General features: G+C 46.3%; 2 protein-coding genes across 3 annotated transcripts; both read right to left on the bottom strand.

Moving 5' to 3' along the window:
* Positions 1-797: 797 nt before the first annotated feature.
* Positions 798-6,827, bottom strand: LOC148817885 (peptidyl-prolyl cis-trans isomerase FKBP1A-like). Its single transcript, XM_088937164.1, has 5 exons — positions 6,686-6,827; positions 6,493-6,540; positions 4,192-4,304; positions 3,054-3,200; positions 798-2,321 (listed from the first exon to the last, which is right to left on the bottom strand). The coding sequence occupies exons 1-4, from the start codon at positions 6,720-6,722 to the stop codon at positions 3,072-3,074; spliced, it is 327 nt and encodes a 108-aa protein (XP_088793290.1). The 5' UTR covers positions 6,723-6,827; the 3' UTR covers positions 798-2,321; positions 3,054-3,071.
* Positions 6,828-7,863: 1,036 nt separating this feature from the next.
* LOC148817884 (sodium-dependent lysophosphatidylcholine symporter 1-like) lies at positions 7,864-25,740 on the bottom strand. Of its 2 annotated transcripts, none has more exons than XM_088937161.1 (14): positions 25,316-25,740; positions 22,511-22,630; positions 21,618-21,742; positions 20,824-20,956; positions 19,641-19,719; positions 18,681-18,850; positions 17,825-17,915; positions 17,124-17,245; positions 15,981-16,064; positions 15,070-15,153; positions 13,906-14,018; positions 11,888-12,031; positions 11,155-11,328; positions 7,864-10,067 (listed from the first exon to the last, which is right to left on the bottom strand). In XM_088937161.1, the coding sequence occupies exons 1-14, from the start codon at positions 25,415-25,417 to the stop codon at positions 10,016-10,018; spliced, it is 1,593 nt and encodes a 530-aa protein (XP_088793287.1). In that variant the 5' UTR covers positions 25,418-25,740; the 3' UTR covers positions 7,864-10,015. The 2 variants fall into 2 exon arrangements, with proteins under 2 accessions (XP_088793287.1, XP_088793289.1); XM_088937163.1 differs by lacking the exon at positions 25,316-25,740 and adding an exon at positions 23,350-23,362.
* Between the last annotated feature and the right edge of the window lie 1,628 nt (positions 25,741-27,368).

The following is a 27,368-nucleotide window of genomic DNA, read 5'->3' as shown; positions in this document are numbered from 1 at the left end:
CCTCGCCCGCTCTAAAGTTCCCACTACCTGCATAACAACATTCTTGCAGCTTTTAATTACCAGACGAAACTGAATGTCGTACATGCGTTAATTAAATATTTGCAGTACTTGTGTGCACTTGTCACATAGGTACTTGACCGTCCTACTGATCTTCCGGTGATCTTCATTCCCAAATAAAGCAGCGTTCAGTGAACGTCTGTTCTTATCATACATTGGGAAATTCTGATTTCCAGTAAATAGAAATTAAACGTTTACCCTCCAGCTATTAAAAGCGACAAAGATACACCTGTACTGCGGAGGCCCTTTGCGCTGTCAGGAATCGGTGTCCCAAGAGCCCCTGTATACTGTAATTCTAGGTTAACCTTCTTAACGGTTAAGATAACCAAAAATACACGATCAATGCGCTGTATGTTGACAACTACCTTTCGAAACTTCACAAGGCGACACGGTACTCTGTCTCATATTCCTGTAACTGATGCGCGTTTTGTCCTTTCATGACTTCGGAAGATTACTTGGCATCATTTGATACAATGTCATCTGTAGCTTCAGAACTACATGCATCACGAACACGGTACCAACGCAATCATTTACAGAGCCATGTGGTCTAATTCAAGAGCAGTGAAATCACGGCTATACCCGACACATTTTATTATGCGTCCTGTAAAGAAGATGTTAATGTCACCGTTTGTTGTGAGGCAAGGGGAACACCGATGAAGCGCTAAAATTGAAATTGCACATTACCGCACTAATTGCAAAAGACACGACTACATGAGACGGAACAAATTCACTGACACGCATTTTCCAAAGCAGGTAGAAAGCACTTTATTGCAACAGCATATTTTGATTTCCTGTTTATTTTTGTTCCCTGCGTGTTCTGAAGCAGATATACAGTGCAGTGAAGGACAAGATAAGCCACACTGGAAAGCATACATTACAGTTGTGATGACCAGCATCTTCTTATGTGTTTTTTTTTGTTTGTTTTCTAAAACCAGCATCTGTAATTACAAAGGATGCTTCTGGCCCTACAAAAATATTTAGGCAGTAGGGAGCAATTACTGGTAACTCCGACGATTTGTAAAAGCCCTGTGTGGGGATTTCTGAAGCCTCGTTTAAAAGAGTAGAAATGATTCAGTTTAGGCTTTCGTCTCTGCAAAACAATGGCAAGTTGTTCAGATGAAAATCGGGGCAGATCGCATGTTCCCCTGCCCAAAATGCTTAGGCACTGTGTAAGAAGTCCTACAACTTTAAATACACTCCCCAGCATGGTCTGTTTTGTCATCTTTCTGTTATGGCTTTGTGAATACAGCTGAGGCCAGAGAAAAAAAAATGTAAACCATACAAGCAGACAAACTGAATTCTTAAACAAGACATGCAAATCCATTCTAGTTCCAGACAGATGAAGGAACACAGTGACCTGGGGATACCACACTTTCCTACCTCCAACCTCCAATTCCAAAGCAATCGGGGATAATTAACCTGGCACTGCACAGCCAAGTGATGCTCCATAATGTCTCTCATGGTGCACACAGGGTGGGACCGCGGGACATGCAAGCGGAATTCAAGAAGCAGAGCATAGAGGACTGAAAATGGGATACGCCTTACACCAAGAATGGCAGGTGCATGGAACAACCTACCCTGCCACTCTGGCGAAAGCCATGTCCTCTGCTGCTCAAGACACGCTTGGATATCATCCTGGGATCAGTAGGTTTCCAACAGCAACGCAGGAATGACAGCCTAAAGAGATTCCTCTCATTCAAAACTGCTTATGTTATTCCAGGATATTCCAATAAAAACCCACCTCCACTCCATTTCCCACGAGGGAAACTGTACAGTCCATCAGGTGAATTATCCTGTCTCAAAATGACTCAGAACAGTGTAAAACATTTAACACGTAGTGCTTTTCTGTATAAACATTGCACTTTGTCTGGCTACTGCAGTACCCCGCTGATCTGCTGTACATTACTGTATATTCACCCTCTTCCTCTCCCACTGCCACTGTTTCATTGGTATAATCAGTAAAATGCTTGATCATGCACAACATATTCTACACAAAAAAGAGCAAAACTCCAAGCAGATACCCTCCCTGAAAACAAATGCACAATTAAAATTCAAGATTAAGAACTTCACGAGGTTTTAAAGGTTATGGCCCATACTTTCAAAGGAAGGGTGTGTGTAAAAAAAAAAAGCTGAGTCACAGATGATACACAGATGTTTTTCTATATGGATAAATAGTGACCAAAGTGGAACTATAAGACAAGCCCCTTTAATGTTCAAGTGCAGACTCTCCTAGCTTTCTCCGTAAGCCCAGGGCAGGAGGCAACCTACGAAGGAAAGAAAAAAAAATGAACGGTTCAATTAAAAAAAAAAAATTGAAACACACATGACACAGCAATCCTGACATTCCTGCAGTCACACGTTATGAGTCAGGCTTTTTGCACACTCTTCTAAAAGTAAACAAAAACTGTTGCGACAGGCTGTTATTAAAACTTCGCTAAAACGTCTCTGGCGTTATTCATAGGTGTGGCATCTCAGTGAGCTGAACAGAAACAACGACATCAGTACAAAAGCAAGCTCGCTGCTCTAATGCCACAGCCGTGAGAGGTAAACCAGGTGACAATACACCACAGCTTATTCCTGAGCTGATGGTCCTCCATTCCCTCTTGATACATTCTACTGCATTAGAACATATTTCCAGCCCTCAAATCTAATTTGGATTCTGATAAAACATAAGGTAATGTGCAAATCATGTGTGAAGGTACTTATGGTTTAGTAAATCATAGAACTGATTTGATAACTGTCATTATCATCACGGCATTCAATGTAATGATGCTTGGGCCGAGTCGGAGATTTATGGAGTTAATGCACAAGGCCAATGGATGACTTGAATCGCACAAAAAGCAGAGTGTTATGACCAAAAACACAGCTGTATTTTTAATTCCACTGGACTGGAAAGTCAGTGCCGGCTGAAAACCTGTGCAGGCTTTTGCACAAGATCAAGACCCATGACTGCCATGTAAAACCACTAATAGCATTAATATCATTATAGGACTTACAAGATGCTCTGGGTAGCTTCACTCCAGCCCCAGCAGCTCCACATCGAAAATCAACGTGGCATTAGGCGGGATGATGCCAGGGTGACCCTTACACCCATAGGCGTAATCAGGGGAGCAGGTCAGCTTGGCCCTCTGACCGACACTCATCTGCAGCGAACCGAAACAAGAGCACAGAGCTGTGAGAGTCCGGGCTCCCCCAGGGGACCTGCAAACATTTCCCCCCCAAGTGTCCGTTCTCGTGGAAACGCACAGCGCTCAAAAACACGAGCAAAAATCCGCTGCAGGTTGGAAGAGTTTATTCTGACCCACAAATGCCCCAGCTCAGCAGGGCCACGCTGTCCGGCAAGATTTTTGTATCCCTCCGATGTAAAGACCTCCACACTGATCACTTTTAAATAGGACGTGGAGCTTGTGGGGTTTGTTTTCCCTGTAAAACCAGGGAACTCCCTCTGCAGTCCCTCTGAACCTCTCCATTGCTGTACCAGGATGGAACCAGCTACTGAATTGCCATATTGATCCTTCCAGTTCATCAAAAAAAAAAATGTGCCGCGCTCAGCAGAACCACACAATTAGCCACCACCTCCGAGAAGGTTTCTCGAGATACTGGGTTTTTCATAACACCTATTTACAGCTAACCCCTTTACAGCAGGATATGAAGGTAAAGGTTCAGCCCACGTTAAAAGAAAAAGAAAATGTTTCTGCTATGGAACCTTCTCCAGGTGTTACGGAGAAGGCCGGCCTTCTAGAGGGATTTTCTTCATCGCCTCAAATATCCTGGGCGTGACAGGCCTTTGTTAATTACACATTCATGGAACTTACAGACAGCAACTCAGAACGGCACAAATCCCGGCTTTCTCGACTCCTCTGTGTACCACTCTGTACAAACATTTATCCGATTCCCTGGCATCTCAGTCAGAGAACAGACATTACTAAGAGGTCAATTTATATACTAGCGCAACTTAAAAATAGCCTTTTTCCTCAGTAAGGAAGGTGCACATTTAAATTATACCCACATATGAAAGCCACAACAATCCTGACTTTTGAGACCACGCACACATTTTACACATTGACATTTTCTTATGACGAACACTCGTAGGAGCTTCATGCTGCAACGAAGGCTGACAATCAGCACAAATACCTGGACAACGCCTTCCTCCCAGCCTCGAATGACTTCCTGTTTTCCTATTTTAAACCGAAAGGGCTTGTCTCTGTCCCGGGAGGAGTCAAACTTCCGGCCATCCGTCAGTGAACCTGCAAAATAAACCACAAACCCCACCCCTGGGTGAAAGCCGGACGAAACTCCCTCAAGCACTTAATGCCCACTCAATGAAATGGTGGGTTAATGCAATTAAAACAATAAATGATGTCATCAAAAATGGCATCCCTCCCACGCATTATGCACTGTCAAGACATGGTACAATATTAAAAAGTACAAACAAGTCATATGAGCCTCAAATCTGGATTTGCAACGTTTTCTTCTTTCATTACATGTCAGGTGGTTCTCCAGTTCTGACATTTTGAAGTCCACATCAAAGCCGAAATCTCAAGGGTGTCTTTTTGTTCAGAGGATGAGTTGAGGAGAGCTAGACAAGCCGACAGGGCCCCCAGGTCATAAAGTTCTCAAAGGAGGGTCTGAGCTCTGAACACAGAACACTGGCTTGTTAATGCAGCAGCCATGACACCTACACTGAGCATCCAGTCTACTGCCTGGTACAGAACACTGCACTGTCAGAACATTCTCACTAGAGGTTCCTGAAAGCAACTGGAGCTAATTCCAACCCCCCAGCAAAGGTCTTCCTCAAGACCGACAAAATCCACCACGTGCAACAACTTTAAAAAGGCAAGGATTCTGATGGTTTTTTTTAATTGCGAGAAAGCCGCATACAGAATGTCCCCCACATCTGAACAAGAGGCAGCTCAGCACTGCATGTGTCTGGAACCAGAAAAGCACCACAGAGCAAAGAGAGAGAGAAATGAAAAGCAATGTCGCATTGTCTTCTTCGTGCCTTCTGGTCATGTAAGAGGACAGTTAGAATGAATTACAGGCAATGACACAGTTTTCATCACGACAGAATAACCACTGCCGCTGCTCCTAACATCCATATAACATCATAAAGCGTCTTGAGGTGGGCTTTTCAACACTGTATCAGGTAAAAAAAAAAACGCTTACCTTGTATTCCATTAATTTTTGAAACACTAATGTCATGCATAGCATACAGTAAACGAATCCTGTTCCCGGATTTTCTCTCAACAGCAGTACAGGATGCAGCTGCAGTTAGGGGGGGGGGAACCGCCGGGCTCAGCTTCATTATCAGGGCAGGACAGAGCCGAGAGGATGAACGAGACTGACCAGCAAGGAAAATATCACCAGTTGGCGCAGCCCAGTCCTTAATCGCGGAGAATGACATTCACCCCGTCTGCGCCTCATCCGACAACAGCAAGCGCTCCGGACAGCTGAGGATCAAGGCTACAACCTTACTGACCCCTATCCACTCCCACCCCGTGAGAAACTGCTTCTTAATATTCCACGGGTGTTACCACCGGGGGTGGGGAAAAAACACGAAGTCTTGAAATTCACATTTTTAAAGCCCATGCTTTTAGCCTGTCCACGGTAGCCGCAGGAAATGGATTTCAGTTGGTCTTGAGCACAACAATGACCGTAAAATAACTCCATAATTAATGTAGACGGAAAAAGAGCTCGGGCACCGAGAACGTGAAAAAAAAACAACAAGAAAATGGGCGGAAAAAAGGGCATTACAGCGGTCTGAACAAATGGGATTGAAGCGTATAGGTATTTAAAAGCGAAATTAAACCTTATACAAGTTCGACTACTACGGTGATCTTTATAGCTGAAATTAAGTGTCTAGTCGAACGCATTGTTAGCTGCGCTGAGCTCGGTTTTTACATTAACCCAAGCCAAACCGACACACTTGTTCTCGGTTTTCCTTTGTAACCCAGTTTACCCCTAGCATGGTGGCGCAGAGGCCACAGGAAGGGTCCGACATTCACCTAGTTCATTTGCTCAATTTGACGCAAGGTCACTTCAGGCTCCAAAAACACGGACACCTCCGGGACAGGCAAAGGAGACGAACCCGTCGGGTTTGAAGCAGGAATCTGCTCGCCTCTCTGCGTCGGACCCAACAAAAGAAACGGGACGGGTTTAAATCCGACACCGCCTCGTCTAATTTTCTGCCCAGGGGTGATCCACAGGGCAGGTTTTACGCACAACCATTGATCGCAGCTGATCCTGCCGGGAAAAAAAAAAAACAACTCCCAACAACCCAGAGCTCTTGCGTGAAGCTCGCCGCCCCGTCTGGTCTCCTTTTGCGGCAATACCTTCCAGCTCAAGAGTGGCTGGTATTTCATTTTCCCCGCTTCCCACTTCCTCGACAAGAGGCCTACAATGCGAACAGTCCTCCCCCCAAGCCAGCTTACTCACCAACATAGTGCACCACGCACGTCTGTCCTTTTTTAGGGAAGGTCCTTCCTGCGCGTTTGGAAGGGAGAGAAAAGAAAGAGCAGTAGATGTGTGAAATCGGTCACCTGAACTCTCTTAAAGCACGAAAGCAAAATCCCCCCTTTTCGGGGCTGCATCTTTAAAATAAAGGGGGGGGGGGGGAGCGAGGCCATACCGTCTCCCGGGGTAATGGTTTCAATTTCGACACCCATCTCGTCTCTCGCCGCGACCCTCCGCAGAAGACGCACACTACCCAGCGGCTGCGGCACTGGCTGCGCTGCGCCGCGCACATGTGACACACAGACCTCCCCCCGCTCCGCGCTGGGGCCGGAAAGAGAGGGGTGGGGACGGAGACTGGAGGCCAGGTTCTGGGTGGGGGGGCTTTTTGTGTGCAAAAATAAAAAAAATAATTAAAAAAAAAGGAGAGCTTTTTTGTGGTCTTTGCGTTAATTAAAGGCGAGGAACGGGCCGCGCACTTTTTTTTGTTTTTGTTTTTGCAGCCGGTCGTTCTCTTCCCAGCGCAGTCGGGGCAGGCGTTGTGGGACGCTCCTTCCTGGTCCGTGCAGAGCGAAAAAAACAGCATTGTTCAATGCAAGGGGGGGGGTATATAAAAGGGCCTGTATACATTTATTAGGAAAAGTGGATCTCAGGACGCCAGGCATTTGTTTTTTTTTAAAAAAAAAAACAAACGTCAAAGATAAAAGGGGATGGGTTTCGCCTCCTCCCTCACCATCGCTATTCGAGATTATTTCTAGATGGTTGGAATAATATTTATGCTGAACGCGGAGCAGCCGCCGAGATCCAGTGCAAGTCGCGATTTTATAGTGGTTCCGAGAGGGGAATCGGTCACCGTGCTCCAGAGGTGTATTATACCAAGTGCACAAAGACATAGGCTAATTAAAAAAAAACTCAACATATTCGCATATCCCGGAAATCACTCCAAAGCTGCCCTTGAAATTAACTTTCCGACCGTCTCATACGGTTTCGATTCTAGACCAGGAGTCCAGAGACGTCGCCACAACCACTAGGTGGCAGGACAACTTAACCTACACTAGTCCTGTCCGTCTCATCACGATTTTCGTCCCGGTCTATGGTGTACGTTTACAAGAGAAGCTATACGTACAGTATGTCAGAAAGGAGTGCCGTATTTTCATGATCTACTCCATTTCAGAATAAGACAAGGCACAAGTACCTCTGGGAGGGGGGCACACCTTTGGACTTCATAGCACTTAGCAAACATGTTTATGGAAACGCTAAAAAAACACCTTTCAAATAACTAGAAATGTCAGTAGGGCTCGCACAATTTTTCACAGAAGCGCAGGATCAAAACTACATAAATAAATCAAAAAAATATTTCTGATTAAAATATTGTGAATGTAATAATAACTGTATAATAACAGTAATGAAACAGCCTGATTATTTCATGCAGAACAATCACATACACTATCAGTTAGAATTTATTAAGAACACAACATACAATATATAAACTATATACTGAAGAGATATAGTTCCTTTAACCTATGTATATATAGTATAACTATACCTGGAGATCAGGAATCTTCTGTTATTTGATCTCTTATGTACTGCAATGGGAAATTTTAAAAACTTTAGAAGACTGAATACACAGTCTTCACACAGTTATATGAAAAAAAACACCAAACTAGCTATAAGGCTACATCTTTTGTTATTTTTACATAAAAGAAAAACAAAACATTTGATATATTTCATACTCTTACAGAACAGCACAATTAGAAAAATAAGTTTGCCATAGACAGAAATAGTGGAAAAAAAAACCTAATCAGCAAAAGGAACCCAGATTTAAGAGAGAAAAAGCAGACAGAATCAACATATTTCACATTCCATATCATATCCAATCTGTCCCAGCTGGCACAGGTGATTGACAGGGTACAAGCTAAACCCCATGTGGAGCTGGGGTGGACAGCTGGCGACACCAACTGTGACACATTGGGAAGCAATAGTCCCACAATGGTCTTCATATCCAAAAGGTGATAGTCTCACATGTGGTGTGTATATCCCAGCATGAATCTTGTGCTCCCATTGGTGCTGCACTTAATCCTTTGGAGCATTTTATCTGCTTTGTCCAGGATAATGACTTTAAGAGGTTGTTGTTTTTTTTTTGCAGCTAGATCTATGGGCATTTACAAATACACAAAGCCACATTGGAACATGCACCAGCGAATCTTAGCCATCTCTGTTCAAAATCAATAACGTAAGTGAACGCCTGCTTCAAGGCAACTGGAGTTCATCTGGAAATGACACTGCATGTCTGGTTCCCCAGTGATCTTTCATGTTTTTTAAATAGAATAAAGGAGTTGCCACTGTGTCTGTCTGTTTCAGCATAGCTGCAGGCTGAAGGAAGTTCAGGATAACAGTGTCTGGATTGCACAACCTCACCTATGGATACAGAGTACAGGTGAGTATTCCAGAGCACTGTTGCAGCCCCTCTCCTTTGCAAATGCCAAAAGTTCTTCGCAATTCATTCATCTTTTAAGCATTCCATCCAGTTTAGGGCTGAAGCCTATCCCCTCAAGCAATAGGCGCAAGGCAGGATACACCCGAGATGGGACACCTGTCACATGAAGGGTGAGGGCTGAGGTTAGGGTCCTTACGGATATTTATGTCGGGGAGCCAGAGTCTATCCCGGCAAGCAACGGGCTCAAGGCAGGATACACCCTGGACGGACAGCCAGTCCATCGCAGGGGACACAGACACTCACAGCAGGACCAATCTTCCCCAGAAGCCAATTAACCTTCCAGCCTGTCTTCGGACTATAGGAGGATACCAGAGCACCCCGAGAAAAGCCACAAGAACAAACAAACTCCACACAGACACCTCCCCAGGTCTGGAATTGAACCCAGGGCCCCAGAGCAATGCTAATCACTGTACCACCGGTCCACCCTCTTCTCAGTCCATCACTTTCACATACAGCAGTGGGCCAGGGAGGAGAGACCACACAGTCCTGGAGTTGGGAAGATTTAATTTAGGGTGTCAAAGCTGTCCTCCACCCACCCCGAAAAAATCTACTTCTGAGAAAAGCAGTTTTTGGTGGACAGGCACTGCTCTTGTTCCTAAACATGGAGTATAATCAAGATGAATGACAAATGAGTGTTATATCCACCCACAGACCAGCGGCCCTCTCAGTCCTTTCTGCTGGAGAATTCTGCAATCTAAGACACTGAAGTACTGCAACAGACCGGACTGAAATGGCCGCGTGTCGGACCGTGCTGACCTCGAGCAGAGCTCTGCCCCGGCAGACGCAGGGCAGGACACCCGGCGCTAGACAGCAGTAAAATAAAACAGCAGGTGCACATCTGCTGGAGTCAGCAGAGTGCAGCAGGAGACACACAGTGGATTTTCATTTAGTCAGGACTGCGGTGCAGTGAATACATCTGCATCACTACTCCTTTAAGTCCCGATAAGACTCGTGTCGCCTGACGGGGAAACAGGCTGCAGACAGACAGGGCTGTGGGGCTGTGCAGAGGGATCAGTGCTTCTGCAGAGGAGTGTTCAGATTCATGTTGTTCTCCTTTTTCTCCCTGTGAGGACAGAGTAATGAATATATATATACTGTATACTGTATGGTAATGCAGTTTGAAATTTTGCAACAACATACAGTATTTTACCAAATAAAAATAATAAAAAAGCTGCATTTATCAGAAGTACCTATTTCTCAGTTCTTTCCCCCACACTTGCAAGGAATCATAAAATCTCCAGACAGCCACTTCTGACACTAGAGGAAGGCCACAGCAAGGAAAAATAAAACCAACGACAGAGGACATTTTCAAAGTACGTTACAAGATGGATTTCTGCTTACAAAACACCACTTGCCATGCAATGCTATTTCTGTGTCTAACAGGGCATGATTAGGCATGTACACCGCAGGACGACCTGTCTCCGAGTCTGGTGCAACATTGGTTTGGTCACCCTGACATCCTGTCGCTTGTTTCCATTCTTGTGTCGACAGACTTCTTGAACTGGCTGGTAAATATTTGTTTTGCACACAAAAGGTCAGCGAGAGATAAACGAGAAGATATTTCACTTATTTCAGAGGGGCACACTGCAGGCTAAACAGTGCAGGGGATGGGCCGATGTTGCCTTTTCATTTCCAGAACTTCTCCACCCTTCCTCTCACATGAATTAAAGAGAGAATGGTCTTGTTTTCCTCACTGTACTGTGTACTGTCCCTTTCTATCTCCTTTATATTTTTAAATACATGTGTTAAAGAATATTAAACTGATAACAGCAAATAGCACAGTGTCAGCATGTGTTAACCTCTGCTAAGGACACCAGTGGATATTCTGCCAAGGTAGGGACTTTTTTATTCAATAAAGCACTGTGAAGGTTCGAGAATGGACTAAATATAATTTTGATGTTTTTAAAGTTTTAAAATTGCATTAAAAATTTCTCATCTTATTTTGTCCCCATTTTGCCTGCTGTTCCAATGTATTCAACGCACCTAAGCTGGGCTCGCTCATGGGATTACTGAAGCAAAGGGCAAAGTGTTTTCCGACTCCTGCTAGGAAAAACCAAAGCTGAATGTCTGCCCTGACCCCTAACCCCTAACCCTTAACCCTTGACTCCTAACACTTGACCCCAAGGCTAGTCTGGACAGAGGAGACTTACGCTCTCTCCAGCTCGATCTTGATCTCCCTCCGGCGCCTCTCGTTGATGGGGTAGAAGTAGAAGATGAGCATCCCCACCAGCAGCAGCCCGATGGGGGCTGGGGCGAACAGCACCTTCAAGGTCGTGATCACCGCAGGGTTGTGCTTGCAGGCACCTGGCCGGTACCCTGCAAAGCTGGGACACAAAACCAGAGCGAGCGTCACACAGGTAACAAGTTCTTTACAGATTAGTCAATATTGATGTAACAGTGAAGCTTATTACAGTATGAAACAGCTGTGTGATGAGATATAACAGTGACAATGCCACCTCAATGCCTGCTCTTATGCAATCTGTACTGAAGAAAAGTGCCAGTAGGTGGCACTCTTTTTTCTAGACCAGATATTGAAATGTAACGCTCTAGCTTGATGAAGGGAGCCAGGATAGTTATAGGTTCTGTATATACAGTATTTATACCCTGCATTTTCATACAAAGCTTGCAGAAGAAAAGGAAAGGTGAAACCTTTCCCTGGGCTTCGACACACCTGCCAGGTCCATCAGGAAGTTCACAACCACTGTTAATAGTATATTAAAACTGCTGCCTCTCTGTGCCATTCCTTATGTACCATAAGTATAGTATACTATACGGATTGTAGAGTAACAAAGTAGAACTAAAGCTTTGTTATCTTTTTAGTGCGAGAAGGCTTTTTCCCCAGCACTGCGGTGGGTCACGTCAGAGAGAATCACAGCCACTTACTGCAAAGCCAAGGTGGAAATTCCGATGGACATCCCCCCCCCGAATTTATTAAAGAAGACATAGCAGGAGTAGAACAGTGGCTCCAGGTCCTTGCAATTGGGGTTCTTCACTTTGAAATCGTCCACCACGTCCGGCAGCATGGACCTGCGAACACACGCACTGCGTCAGGGCTTTTTCAGCAAGACAGCGAAGCCGCAAGCTTTCCACTGACTTGTATCCACTTCCGGTCAGTATTCCAGACGCTGTAAGACAACATGGAGCAGGTAGGTGCTGTAGCAGTGACCGGAGACACAGATGGCCATTGACTGCGTTTTTCACTCCCCTGTTCAGCGAGACGGACGATCATGACAAAACATGGCTGACTGGACTCAGATCGCAAAAAAACAGCTCAGGTATTCCGGGACCAACATGATAGATGGGTTATAAAAGAAGTCTTGTGTTAGTTGGTCACAAGTGTCCAATAAAGAATAATGTAACTGGGGAGAATGCATTACAACCAACTCCAAATCAACCCATTTATACATTTTAGTGTATTATTGTCACTAATTTCTGTGCCTTTTTGTGCCTATGTCATGTGTGAATGTCATTTACAGAAAATAAACTTACACTAGATGTACATTAGCTTAAATGGTAGCATGTGTTAATGTGAGCTGTGAGAGAAAAAACACAGGATATGCGAGCTGAAGCACAGAAGTATTTCACTGATAAGCATTTTAGGTTTTAATCAGTTCGGGCCGCTTGCACAATATCACAGTTACGTGTCACTAGTAAAGCTCATCCCTTTACTAGTTTGCCTAGCAGCACCACCCTGCTCCTGACCCTGACCTTGACCCCTGGCCCTGCTCCTGACCCCGACCCTGACCCCAATTCACGCTGGTTAGAAATGACTGTGCTGGAAGAAAGGAATTTGTCCGCATCTAGTCTGCAAGGATCCCTTACAGACGTTATTTGCGTCCTTTTCATAGCGTGAGCCCCAGAGTGACAAGTCAGGCTCTTTCAGCTGGCTTTCAGCCAGTCAGCCAGTCAGCCAGTCAGCCAGTCAGCCAGTCAGCATGTCGAGAGGTGAGGGCAGAAGTGACTGCTCTCTGCGAGAGGTGTGAAGAAACACTTTGCAGACAGGGCACACACCACGGCTGCAGATAAAAGGCTAGATTCACCAAAGGCCACTGAACTGTGCCACACACGTGGAAAGTGCAAGATGTACAACAAAACTCTTCTTAGAAAAAGCATGCCTCAAAGACATCTCTAAAATGATAAAGACTGTGCGCCTTTTTCCAATTTCTTTTGCTACTTCTGCATTGTTTTCTATTCTTCTTGTTTTGTTGTTATCTGTGAACCTTATTATCTTACTAGCTATACCAGAATCTCGGTTACTGAACTAAATTAAGCAGAGCAGTGGTCCGAAAGAAGATCCCTGTGGAACACCAGACCTTTCACCCAAATCTAAGCAGCTTTCAAACTAAATACATGCAGTTAGATGTTGCAGGATGCCTACTGCATGCAATTTTAGGATTAATGTTTTATGTACAACCTTCTGAAAATCCAAATATGAAAATATCAAGTCATATGCTCTGTATGCAAACTTACAAAAACAGGACCAGCAGAACTTTTTGGAGCTTTCAAGCCACAGCCTCAGCTCCAGCAGGCATAAGTTAATGTACTGCCTGTCCTAGAGCATCATAGCTGGCAGCAGGGATAAAAACAAACATGAAAAAACAATTCATCTTATGCGATGGCATAAGAACCGAAAACCCTGAGAGTTCCCAAGAGCTTGAGATTAACACACTCAGGGCACCTGCTCTCAGAAACACTGGGTCCCACATCTCAGAAGCGGAGGAGAACAACAGCAAAAAGTTACATCTTGCACTGGGAAGTATCAGACAACCGATATTTCCCCATTCGCAAGACAGGACGTACGGACAGACAGCGCGGAACAGTTGTGCAATTCGATGAGAAAGAGGTAACACCTAAGAGCACATGCAGGTGCCTGGGTGAGTCTGGTAGCGAGGCTGACTCACCATGGCAGTAGGTACAAGACAGCCAGACTGGACCCTGCAAGGATCGCCATGACGACATACACAGGCAGGTTACTCCTAGCAGAGGCGATGATGATCAGAGCTGGGATGTAGCACTAGGAGGAAGAAGCACAATGACTAATTAGATTAATTAATGTGAAACCATGCCCTAGCAGGTCTACGCTAAGTAAGTGGGAGACCTTTTCGCTGTGAAATTAATCACCTTGCTTTTCCATCATGTTTTTGTATTATAATAGCCCTGCAGTTTAAAATACAGAAGTTAGTGACCTTTTAAGGGGGTGTACTGATTGGCAACTTCCTTCGTGTGTGAAGAGACAGTATCGCAACTTCTTTGTCCTAAAATAGCTCTTTGACATTTTGAGATGCAATTCCATTGCTTTCAAAAACACCATCCGTTCTTCAGCCAACAATCGTCTGCGTACACCGAGGTCAACACCACACAGAGAACAAGCCGTGCATTTGATAAACATGGAAACCGATATATTTAATCTTATCAGATATATAAAAAAAGCTGGTGGTATGTGTGAAAGCACTGGAATCTGGGTGTCCTTTCAGTCATAATAATACCTTTTATTCATGGAGAATAAACTCAGGGTGCCTAAGTACATAATGTATACAGAATTACAGACTTGGCAGAAATTATGAAAAGGGCTGGCATGGGTGATTGCCAGTTTCTGGCATTACAGGATCCCTCACAGACATTCTTTTCACAGAATGCAGAACGTACAGTACAGAGGCCTTCTCTGCCTGGTGTTTTCAAATTGTTGATGGCGTGCTCTACTGTTCCTCCTGCGTCACTAACTAGTTTGCATGCATTATTCAAATAACATGAATGGATCTTGTTTGGATAAACACGATAGAACGTGTTGAACATTCTTAAACAGCACAACATGAGCCCTAACAGACCAGACCAAAGTCTGGGATATATCACTGAAATAAGCATTGATAAAGTTTCTAAAACTTTACAAAAACAACCCCAAAGTTTCTTTAGAAAGCCCCCATTCTCTGTAGAAACCTATAGGCTGTCTATAGATCATTTTCAGAAGGTTGCTATATTAATAAAATTCAATTTAACTACTATTGACTGCATACTGAAAAGTAATGGAAAATGTGACCTTCCAGGCATGCCGACTTTGTTAAACTTACCGAAAGACCCACAAAAAGTGCCGTTCTTTTCCCAAACTTCACAAGTAGAGTCTGCCATAGAGGTATTGACAAAGTAGCCGCCACCTAATAGGAAACACCTTTTTAAAATGATTTCAGTTCTGCAGGTTCAGGAAACTTGACTCGCATAGAAAAAATTCAACACACTGATGACATGGCAAATAAATCAATCAATCATAACAATTTGCTGATCTGGGTGTTTTGCTTCAAGCTAATTTCAGAGGAAAAAACTTTTCTCTGAATTAAGGTTTTCCTATGGTTTCACACTCTGCAATGTGGAAATGCTTGTTGTTTGATTTCTAAAGGTTAATCTGAGGCTCCTCTCTGGAACACAAGTCTATTTCAAAGCACACAGGACTCTCTGGTTACAAAAAGAGGATTAAGCAATTGGTCATTTACTAGATCAGGACAAGAAGGACAAACCAGCTTTAACATTATAAAAAAAACTATAAAGCTAGTTTTTTTAACTGATGATGCACACTTGGCTCTGACCGTCTCCTCACTGATAAAGTGATACAAGGTTGTCCATTCTAACGTCAGAAAACTGTTTTTTAAATAGTTCAAGCGTCTTCCTTTTAATCATTTTACATTCTCCTCTGGTGAAGCTTTTAGAAAATCTTGGATTACGAGGTCCTTCTGAGGCTGATAAAGACACTGATAAAGCAGCTTGTACCAATTTCCTTGCACCTGGGGGAACTGCCTTCAGTGGGCGGACTCACATGAAACTGAATTACGTCCAGCACATTCCAGACTACTTAATGTCCAGATGCTCAGAACTTAACTGCTACTTCTTACTGAGCTGCAAAGCTGCTAAAAGGCCTCGTTATTTACGGAGAAGTTACAAGCACTGGGAGGAGTCCGTTTCCTCGAAAGGCATGGGCCGTTGTACTTACGAGCAGGATGAGGACGAGGTGTTGGAAGTAGGCGCCAAGGCCCGCAGCATGAGTGCAGAACAAGGCAAAGTTCCCCTGCGCCATCTGGGAAGGATCAGAGCATCTCTAACGTCAACCTCACACTCTTCTTTTGTTGAGACAGGCATATAAATGTCCCAAAATACACCTAGTGCTTCCACAAATTACTGTGGTTCTTTTCTGTTTAGAATTTGAATGCAGCTAAAAAGGATCACCTGGATTTACCTGAACCTGTTTTTGCATGCTTTTCAAATGTTCAGTTCAGTTTATTTGTCATATGCACAAGTCCAATGAAATGCTTATTTGCATATATACCGAGACAAAGACATTAAAGGAATCGCCAAAACCATAAACACAGAAAAGCAGCAGCAACAAAACCAATTTAAATAGCATACCACTTCTTTTTAAAAAAAAGTCAGACAAGCAGTGTGAGAAAAAACCCCTCAGCGTGAGCCAGTGGTAGGGGTGGAGTTCAGTAATCTGACAGTTTGTGGGAAGAAACCGTCTCTGAATCTAGACGTCCGTGCCTTTACATTCCTATAACACTTACCAGAGGGAAGGGGGGAGAAAAGTGAGAAACCAGGATGACTGGTATCCTTAGCGATACTTCCAGCCTTTCTCAGAGAGTGAGCTATAAAAATGTCCACAAGATAGGGGAGCTGTACTCCAGTGATGGACTGGGCTGACCTGATCTCCCCCTGTAACGCCTTCCGGTCAGACAACGAGCTGCTGCCAAACCACAAACGTGACATCACCCCTGTGACAGAGCGCGTTTGTGACTATTCTGTGTTTGGTGGCCACTGGCATGACTGCTCCCCTGAGCCCCTGAAAGAACTCGATCAAAGATCAAACTGCGGAATCACAAGGTGCTAATTCAACGCTACCACCCCCCCACCTGCACTGGGTTCGGGTTGGGGTCTGCAGGCACGTCCCTAGCCCTTCTCAGGGCTGATCGCTGATTTACACACCTCAAGATGCAGGGGGTCACGGCATGCAGCACGAGGTCGCCCATCTCGTCCAGCTCCAGCAGAGCCCGACCCACTGTTGCCCAGTAAACCACAGCTGCAGGCCCCCCCCCCCATTCCCTGTGCCCCATTCTTTCAGCCTCAGCCCCGCGGTGCTGACCTGAAACGCCAAGGAGGCAAAGAGGAATCCGAAAACCAGGCGCACGTAGGGGGTGTGTCTCACTACACACCTCAGGCCCGACAGGTACGACATCTGCAGCTTGTCCAGGGTGCTGAGGGGGGCTGCGGCGGAGGAAGAGGAGAGAGAAAACAAGCATGAAGCTGAATCTGTGAGCCACTGGTCTCCACGAACATTTCAGCAGCTCACCTCTGACCTCAGTGTCAGCAGTCGCATGATGAATTTAACAAGGGCCGCGTGTGCCAATACTTAGACAGAGCTACCCGAAATTTCATTCTTCCCGCAACTGGTGCTCGTTAAGGCATAAAAGTTTTAAAGTGACAGGTCACGCATCTGCTTTGCAATTTGTAAAGCCAAGCGAAGAAATTCCCCTGTCACTGCAGAGATCACCAATCACCACGAGACCAGGACTGGAAACAGAAAGCCCTTGTGCTCACCGAAAACAAAGCACAGGTCTCCAATGGCACCTAGCAAGAACAACACTGCTGTAGTTCTTAAACCCAGATGTGCAGATTTCATCTAGTGTTCCTTTTCCTCAGCTTAAACTGATATGAAAGTCCCATTACTGGAGATAATAATGGAGTGATCCTGAATTGGCTTGTTTTGAAGGAATGTGTTTTTAGGAGCAGCATGATGAATGGAAGGAGAGCAATTTTTAAATCCCTTTCAATGTCCACACTCACCCAATTGTTCCTTCACCCCCAGAAACAGCACCACACAGCAGAGAAAATAAAAGCTTCCGTTAATCACAGCAGCAATCAAGTAGGCCTTCCTCTGATTTCCAAAAAGAAAAAAAAGAGTCATTATGAAACCAGTAACCAGTGAATGGGTTTTGTGAACCAGGACAAATATTTAGTTAATCTTTAAACTACAACTGCCCTTTCATGAAATTAAAAACCTCTAATTTATCTCTCATTACACATTGCTAAGGCAGTGAAAAAACTGGTTCTTTTCAGTGTCAGGACATGTTATTGGAATCACTTAAACCTCTGAAGACATACAGCCCACGTTTCCATCCTTCAGATAACACCTTTTCACACTTCTTTCTTGTTATTGTGAAGGTAATTGGGGATTTCTGGTTGAGTGCCCCTTTCGTGTCCACATTACAGACCAAACTACCTGCAGTAGGAAGGTAAGAAATGATCTAATGACGAGTTTACGCCACAAACTAAATGGGTCATCCTGTACAGCTGGTGGAGCTGGTACCCGCTACTGACAGATGCAGGGGGACATTCAAATACAGTACTTCGGTCTCCAACATATTTTAGGAGAGAGTCAGAGACTGCATTAAAAGGGGAGGAGGGTGAATGAAATGCCCGTTCAATTCAGGTTGGATCCAGTGAATCCCATCTCAGTCACTCAAACACTCCAGTTTACCGCACTTCCCAGCAGTCATTGTGGAGTGCACCCGACTGCAGCTCCGCCTTCGCCTTGCGGTTTTCGATTCTAGGTGCTTTGCTCTCCCCGTCAATCGCGGTTGCCGTGGCGCTCAGGGGGTGGGATCACGGGCAGGAAGTGGCTCGAGCCAGGAAGACTGACCGTGTTGTAGAGAGTGTCTGTGAGGGCAGCAGTCGCGTTCAGGGCCGTGAGGTTGAAGTCGGTGGAGTTGAGCTCGTTGCAGGCTTGTGCCTTCTTGGCGTGGTACACTCCCACGATCTGCCCCTGGATAGTGGCCCCCGCCAACGTCCCAAAAACCTCCACACCCATCCCTGCGGCCCAAAGAAGAGAGCACCATTGGAGTTTAGCAGAGAAACTACTCAACCTCTGCAGAAAGACATTTTCTGTCACACTTATACAGAAACATTTAACCACTAAAATATATTTCCTCATCCAGTGATGGGCCGCCGTCAAGAAACGCTTTTCGTAACAGCAATCATCATTGAACCATCACAGCCAATCAGGAATCACTCAAAGCTCCACCTCTGCCAATCAGGAATCACTTCCAGCCCCATCACAGCCAATCAGAAATAAATCCAAGCTCCATCACAGCCAATCTGGATGGATTCCTAGAACAATTGTGCTGGTCTGTCAGGCCAATGGCAGCTAACCAGGCCTCAAGCTTGGGACAACCCTTTCAATTGGGTAGGTGGTCACAATATTTGACAGTGGTGCGCTCTTGAGTTGGTTGGATGGTTTTCTTCCAAACAGTAGTGTGACACCGTGAGGTCAGCACAACAAGACCCTCACTAGATTTAGACCTCGTCTCAGCCCAAGGTACTAGAGTGCTCACACACCCTCAAATGGAATTTCTCTGGTAAAACAAAATCAGTTTCCATCAAAAACCAGTTGGCTCCATGCTCTCAAGAGCTCTGAGGCAACTAGACTCTCCTGTCTCTTCTGGAGGCTCATGGAGTGGCTTCTGCACTGCAATGATTGAAGTGTTTAAGAGAACTGTCCCATCAGCAAACCACAAACACAAAACAAAAGCAGAAGAATCAAGTGTCCCAGAGGAGAAAAAAGACCCGAGAGACAAGTCAGAGACAAGTGAGGCCTGCTTACTGAAGGCTGTCGCCGAGTCCCTGTCTTTCTGATCTCCACCCAGGAACATGTTGAGGGACGAATAAGGGACATGGTAGCACTGCACAGGCAGAGAGGAGGAAACGGTGAGAAACATGACAAATTCAAGGAACTCTACAACACCGCCTGGATTTACATATTCAAATCAGACACCTCATACAGAACAGTAGCAAGGAGCTTGGACTCTGACAGAATACGTAAGAAACACTTCCAAAACAGTACATCTCCACAGAAAGGGAAACATTTTTTAACAGGTCTATATCAGATTTCTTGGGAAGTTAAGCTTCAGGCAAAATTATGGTTTTCTGTTTACTCAGGCATGCTCATCTCACAAATCAGCCAAAACCAGGTTACTCTAGAACTATCAGGGAACAGGCCTGGGCAGAGATGAGGTTTCTAGACACCTAAAAATGCAGGTGATTTGATAACCACCCAAAGTTACTCTTTTTGGTGGGACAGTTGATACAGTATCTGTGCTGTTGATCATTTCAAGAAAAACAGCTTAAGGAAATGTTTATCCAACATGAAAAACCATAAACAGTGAGAAGAAATTACTTGCTGACACCAGAGTTTTATATACTGTGTATTATAAAGCATTGCACAAACAGACAGTTTGCTACACACTTTTTAAAATACACTGTTATTGTGCAAGAGCAGATTGTTTGCCTTCCTTTTCTCTCCTGTTCTTAGTTTTCACAACATGTGAGTGTGGCAGAAAGGATTGTAAGTAGAAACAATTGTAAATTGGGTGGAATGTGTTATTTATCAGAACATGCAGTACCCGTATGTTAAGATTATTAGCTTCTTCACACCTGAAGAAGGCTCCACGGCCGAAACGTTGTGTTCTCTTTCTTCTTTTTTTCAGCATGGAATAAACCTATTACTTGATTATTAGCTTGATCACAATCAACAAACTGCAGATTTGACCACTTTTTCTACCATAAACTCATGGCCTGGATGGCAGTGCGAATTTTTTATGGTGTCTTTGTAGCAGGGCTGCTCATTTTGAAATGGCAGGGCCCTGCAATGGAAACGCATAACAAGGGAACATAAAGTAATGCTCCTTAGGGATGGCAGGGGCCAGGAGGAGGGTCTCACTGGGACAGAGGGCGAGGGACGGGGAGGTGGGGGCGATGTGGTCCGGGCACGAGGGGTAAGATCTTACACTCATGAAGGTCTGGAAGAAGCAGTACATGGAGAAGTACCAGAAGAAGCTGAACTGGGAGGACATAGTGTCTTTGGGGGTTGACCAAAGCAAGACATAGGACAGCACCCCGAACGGCATGGTGAAGACAGCCCTGCAAACACAACACAAGAGCAAGGTCACACAACACAAAAAGCTCACTCCGCTTTGAAGATCTGAAGACAAGTAACAGGGGGCTGAATATTTCAGTACAAAGAACATCAAGATCTTAACTTCTGAGAAAGACACTGAACACAAGGTAAGAGATGAGGCACAACCCAAAAGCTGCATCTTTGAACATCCTTCCCTCTCCTCTCACCTCTCGCGGCTTCACCCCGTCTTTGTCGAGTTCAGGGGTGTGTTTTGCAGGGGGGGGTGTGGCCGTGTAGGAACACGCCAACTATAAAAAAAGTCATCCTTGGCTTGCAAAACAAATGGCTTGGAGCAGCCAAAATCTCAACACGTCTTAAAGCAAGCCAAACACACTGGAACAAAGGATGCTTTCAATCACTGCTTCACAAGCCTGGGACAACTCAGGGGTTCCTGCGCTGCCATGGCTTTAAAACACAACTGCGGTCTCGCAGGCTGCAAAGCACAACTCGGATATCGCAGAGTACTCCTACCCAGGTTCAGGAAGGGCAGCGAGTGGGGGGACGCTCGTGCCTCAGCAAGACTTTCCCAGTGATTTCAAACTTCTCGTGCGCAGGAATGGTGACTTCAGTCCAGCACAGCCCGAGGACTAGCACAGGCGAGGCTAGATATTGGGGTACACTTACCAGGGGATCAGCTTGCCAAACCTTGTTTTCCCACTTTTGCTGACTACATAGCCAACGAGGGGGTCCGTGATGGCGTCCCAGGCGCGTCCCAAGAACAGGATCAGAGACACGTAAAAGGCCTCCATCTAAACCAGAGAGGAGGGAAGCTAGTGAAACCCACTGGGAGGCTGGAGTGGCAAAGACAGAACCAAGTCCGACTGTAAACACAGCTGAGGCTCTGTGCCTCTGTCACAGTGAAGTGGCAGAGGGAGGCTGGACGGAATTCAGAGGTGGAGACAGTTCAATTGCAAATGTCAACCGGTCAACTCAAGCCAACAGCAAACTGAACAGGTGCCCTGCTACCCTGCTCTTGCAGCCCCTGAGGGCCCGTGCAAAATGAAAGAGCCCTGTTAAAATCCCTCGTCTCCGAGAAGACCGTCTAGATGGGCAACGTTAGAATTCTCTTCCAGGAGAAGAGGAAATGTTACTTTAAGGAACCGTATCGCCTCTGCAGAGAAAAAAAACAGACGCCTCAAGAACAACAAAACTGAGACAGAAAAAAATATTTCCTTCCCTCCTCTGACACATACCCTTCCTTCCGAAAACTCACAGAACAAAGGGAATTCTCAGAAGCTGTACTCTGCAGTTCAACAGGTTAATGCGTTTACAGGCAAAACCCGTTGGTTCAGCATGTAAAAAAGCCCACCAAGAATTGACTATTTTACGGGAAGCTTCGCCGGGCCTCAATTCTCCTACGTAGCAATTAAAAGTTCAAAATACGCAACTGAGAGACAGAGGTCCTCCAGCACCAGGGTCAGGAAACGCTGAGTGAGGACCTGGAAGACTACCGTGGAACTGTAATGTCAAGTGGGATTCGGACGTGCTGGACCTCTTCCAGGCCCAGACCTACTCACCTGGACCACATCCAAGAGGAAGATCTGCATGAAGAAGCCAATCGCGTTCGATGTCATCTGATAAGGAGCCCCGCCAACAGCATAGCAGATCTTCCTGTGGAGCGGCAACGCTGTGGGCTTCTGGAACGAGAGGACACCCATGTCACAGGCGTCCAATCATTTTCTAGCCTCTTCCTCCAGCTCGGGGTCCGACCCAGCAAGCAACGGGCGCAAGGCAGGGAACAGCCCATCCCAGCGCCCACACAGGCACACACACACACACACACTCTAACACAAGAGGGCCGATGTTCCTAGAAGGAAATTAACCTCCCAGTGTGTTTCGGGATTGTGGAAGAACAACGGAGCGACCGGAGTGGAGGAAACCCACAGGAACACATTTGCATGATTTGCATTTTTCCATGATCCATCCGTCTCCATATCTCCGTTATTTTTCAGGTCTCGCTTTATTTACATGAGGTCTCCGAATAACCAACCCTATCACCTCTACAGAAACCCCATATGGCATCATGACAGCATTCACACTCGTCAATGACCACTGTGCCAAAGAAATTCTGCACAGCATTAAAGAACATCTGTCACAGCAAGTGGCAGAGCAGGTCTTAGGGTGAGGGCTGAGGTGGGGCCTTAAGAATACTTGCGCACATACAGGTTACACCCTTCCATCCGTTTTCTCACACCTTCATCCAGTTCCAGGTAGCGGGGGAGCTGGAGCCTATCCTGGCAAGCAGTGTGCGCAAGGCAGGATACACCCTGGAGAGTGTGCCAGTCCATCCCAGGGCACACAGACACAGGCACGCACGCACTCACACCAGGGCCAGTTTTCCCAGAAGCCAGATTACCTCCCAGCACGTCTTTGGAACGCCTCACGAATTTGCCTGCCATGCTCATCTCCTCGGTCTCGTTACAGTGTTTAGTATTTGTGCCGCCGAAGCACGATGTCTTTGGACTGTGGGAGGAAACCCACGTGAAGACGGACAAGCCGCACCCAGATCGCACCCCGGGTCAGGAGCTGAACTCCCAAGCACCCGTCACATTTTCTGGAAACAAAACAGCGGGAGAGGATCTGGGAGTGCTACTGTATTACTGTCTGCGCCCGCACTAGCCCTTCTCCAGGTACAGCGCTGCCGTGCTCAGTGACCGGCTTTCTAACTGCAGGGGGGTGTGACGAGCGTGTGAACAATCTTCTGTCACTCGGCTCCTCCACACCACACAGAAGCCTAAAACTCATGTACCTTAGCTCCCTCTCCACCCCACTGAAGTTTAGACGGGCGGCCGACTTCGTCTCTGGAGCTACGCAATATACAGAAGTATACTAATTACTTCAGCTCCGCACCACTACTGTACAGTATGTATATATCTATAGCATTCACATAACACACACGTCTGGTAATCAGCATCTTAAAAATATATTTTGGATACAGGAAGTCAGTTTCAGCGCCTATTCTAACAAGAGACTCGCCCTTTATAGATATCATTAAAAAAATCGTTAAGCTTGTGGTTTTTTTTTTTGTCCAATGGAATCTCGAAATAATACCAAATTGTTCGGCCTGCATCACTGAAGTCGGGAAGGGGACTTCGGACAACCCTGCGGTTTAAACAGGTGATCAAAGCACAAGCGATCTATTCGTTTTCCCTTCTCTCTCTGCTTTTCGTCTCCGAATGCCACTCGCTTTCTGGCATAAAAATGCTCACTTGACACTCGAGATCAATCTTGTTTTTATTTTCCGGGCAGACTGGAGATTTCTCTAAGGCGAAGTACAAATGGGACCACCTGTTACCAGCACATCCGGCAATTAATCCCCATTATTCAATCTCCTCTTCCTTCACTATTCCAGCCCTCCGTTCAGTCCTAGTCCTCGCTCGGTATTAGGGATCCATCGTCCTCGAACCTCTGACCACCGACACGAAGGCCCACTGGGTCTTGGACCTCTCGTCTCCCCCCCCCCCCTTTCGGATTTGTTTGCCTCGCTGATCTCTCAACCCGGATTCGACCTCTAGCCTGGAGCTGCTGACCGCTCTGCTGCCCCGCCCTTCTCGGACTGTCTTGGAGACCTGCACAGGGCTCACAATAACTCGCTCGCAACATCACCAGTATCTGCACTGGTATTGCGATAGCTCGCCCGTTTAAAAAAAAGGAATCCGAAGACCTGGGAGATGTAACGGTACAGGACAATACAGAAACCAGACCCCCCATTAAACCGACCGGACAGGGGTGTCGGTGTGTTCATATATACTTCATTTAGCGTTTTTGCATACAAACGTTCGGACCGTGCACGTCGGCTGAAGTCCGAGCTCAGAGTTCAGATATTCAATAATGGCTTTAGTTCAAAATGAATTGCATTCAAACTTGGGGGATGGCAAAACATAACGTGAAAATTGCCCGCTGCCCCACGGGGTCTCTGCGGGAGGGCGTGACGTGAGCCTAAAAGCCTCCTCAAAATGAGGTTTCGTGGCACATTGCATCAGACCAGATCTTAACAAAAAGAGTTCGCAGAGACGTTTCCCAACACAGTCGATAAGTAAAGTTCGGGGCACGCTTGCACGCCAGTTTCATAAAAACACGATACCCAACTTCCCACGCGCTGTATTTCCAGCACTTTTTCTCATTTTAAGAAAGCATCTAGCTGAAGTTTCATCACACTCCGCGTACCAACCTCTAAAATGCTTTACATGCATCGCTTTTTTAAAAAAAATAAATAAATAAAGCAAATACAAACGTAAAGAAAGCGCAATGCAATAGATATGCAATAGATCCCCTAAAAGTTCTGCAGGTTTTGAAAGCGTCCCCGATGGAGGTGAACTCACACCCTCGGACCCTGCGCCGGCGCCGAGCGCGGTGCTGATGTCGGGCTCCCGTGCCGTCGCGGTCGCGGTCTCGGTCTCGGGACCTTCCGTCGCTCCATCCATCCCGCAGCGCGCGCGCGCTCGCTCGCTCGCTCGGGGACACACGGGAACACACGCTCGAGGAGCTCCGCCGGCCACGGACCCGAGCTCTTATATGCGCCTCGTCACGCAGCTGGTGGAAATCCTCCCCGACCGCCGCGGTTTCGTAAGCCGCGTCGCGGAAACCGGCTGTGAGACCTCTCCGGCTTTTTAGGGGCCGTGGCCACGGGCCGGGAGAACCGAACCGAACCGAACCGCCCTCCGGAACCGGCGGCATCTCCTGCGCCCTCTGCGATGCGGGTTTCTGCCTTTGAAAGGGTGGCAGCCTCACTGTAGAGACCAGGAACACCGCGACCGCTCTCCTTGTGGTGCTTACTCCGACTCCATGGGGGTGTTTTGTTTTTTTTATTGCGGGCTGTCTAACAAATGTCAGCTTTAGTTTTGTAACGGGCTGCAACATACACTGTTGTTATGCAGTTCATTAAAAAAAAAGCGGTGAAGCGTGACAGTTGTTTCTGCTGAAACAAGTTACTTCCCCCCCGAAAAGGGCGTTAATCGCCTAATATTATTCCCACAGAATATGTGGCATCTCTCGTCCTGACACTGTCCTGAGGAGAGATCCACGGCCCGGCCACTTCTTCCTATGAAAGCTTGTTACTTATATCAGTCTTGCGTTTTATAAACAGTGGTGTCCGTTTTCTCATCCACTTAAGATTCAAGTACGACTTGCTTCGTTTTCTGGTGATCAACTGAGGCATTGATGTTTTAGAATAATTTTTTTTTGGGGGGGGGGGGTCTAATTGCTTCTATGTAGAACAAAATAAATAAAAAAAAACCTACTGTTCCCTGACGGGGTCATTAACCATTACTTTCTGAGAAAAAAAAAAAGAACCAGGGCCGTGCTTAGCGCTTGCAAGCACTGAAATGTATTGCACAAGCACTTTGTTCTTAGATTTTCCCCTCATCTAACGCAATGCTCCATTTCAGAAAAACAAGAGAGTTGACGCCTCCGTTCTGCTCCAGATCCCTGTGGGCCGGACATCCTTCTGATAAGAAAAGCAGTGGGCACTCTGTATGACCAAATATGTGTCAGCTAGGACTGGCTGCGTCTTGAGAGCACTGCTTGGGAAACCTCGTTCTTCAACAACTTCTTATAAATTAAGGAACAGATTTCACCACGGAGTTGCCCTGCAAGGGATGGGAAGATCTGGCACGAGCCAAAGTGGAAGAGAACAGTTCAACTCCAGTATTAAGGCTAACATGTGAAACCCAGCACATTTACGAAAGCAGCTCTCGGGAGCAGTACGAACTACGGGAGGGGGGCAACGTGAATTCAGAAGACACCAAGCAAAACTCCCAACGGCCCATTCAGAGCCCTTCACTGAAGTCACACACGCGTAGAGGATGAAAGCTCAAACGCTCGCCTCGCTAAAGACAGCTTGGTTATATTCTGCTAAGGGTGACCTGAGGTCCCAGGGAGGTGATACTTAGCGCTGCTTTATCATCGTCGGGGTCCCTGTGGATCAGCTGTCTTGACTGATCCTTTCATCCCGGACCCGGCTCTTCGGCTGCCGCTGCTGTCCTCAGGCCGGACACGCTCGGCAGCGGCTGGCCGGAGAGGCACAGTCGCGTCTTTCGTGGACCCCTGCACGCAGGAGCCGCCATTCAGCCAGAAAGATGAGCGCGGCCTGGACGTCTCATCCTACCCCCCCCCCCGATACCCTGATGGTGCCCCTTGTGCCACCGTCTGGGGGAATCGTGGCCCCCCGTCAGCCCGCGACAGGAGCCTCACTCAAACCCGCAACTTCTGCATCACGGAGTTCCAGCTGCGCTCCGAGCGAGCCCCGTTACTGTACTCGGGTTATTTCGACAGAAAGAAACCAGGTCTCTAAACTGAATATACTACACAGGGGCAGACACTGTCAGCCACTAAGAGCAGATGCTGCATACAAATATATATATATAAAAATACATG

This window comes from Atractosteus spatula, chromosome 19 (assembly GCF_055471065.1).
Source record: "Atractosteus spatula isolate fAtrSpa1 chromosome 19, fAtrSpa1.hap1, whole genome shotgun sequence".
Lineage (NCBI taxonomy): Eukaryota > Metazoa > Chordata > Actinopteri > Semionotiformes > Lepisosteidae > Atractosteus > Atractosteus spatula.
The sequence above is the reverse complement of the archived record's forward strand: the minus strand, read 5'-3'. Positions and strand labels throughout refer to the sequence as shown.

What these genes read in the sequence shown, in the direction of transcription:
- LOC148817885 (XM_088937164.1), bottom strand. Translation starts at nt 6,722, where the DNA reads ATGGGTGTCGAAATTGAAACCATTACCCCGGGAGACG. An exon ending in GTGCGTGGTGCACTATGTTG is followed by an intron (nt 4,305 to 6,492) that starts GTGAGTAAGCTG and finishes TTTATTTTGCAG; the next exon opens with GTTCACTGACGGATGGCCGG. An exon ending in GGGAGGAAGGCGTTGTCCAG is followed by an intron (nt 3,201 to 4,191) that starts GTATTTGTGCTG and finishes GGTTCGCTGCAG; the next exon opens with ATGAGTGTCGGTCAGAGGGC.
- LOC148817884 (XM_088937161.1), bottom strand. Translation starts at nt 25,417, where the DNA reads ATGGATGGAGCGACGGAAGGTCCCGAGACCGAGACCGCGACCGCGACG. An exon ending in CCGGCGCAGGGTCCGAGGGT is followed by an intron (nt 22,631 to 25,315) that starts GTGAGTTCACCT and finishes CTCTCGTTCCAG; the next exon opens with AAGCCCACAGCGTTGCCGCT. An exon ending in ACCTCGTCCTCATCCTGCTC is followed by an intron (nt 15,154 to 15,980) that starts GTAAGTACAACG and finishes GTTTCCTATTAG; the next exon opens with GTGGCGGCTACTTTGTCAAT.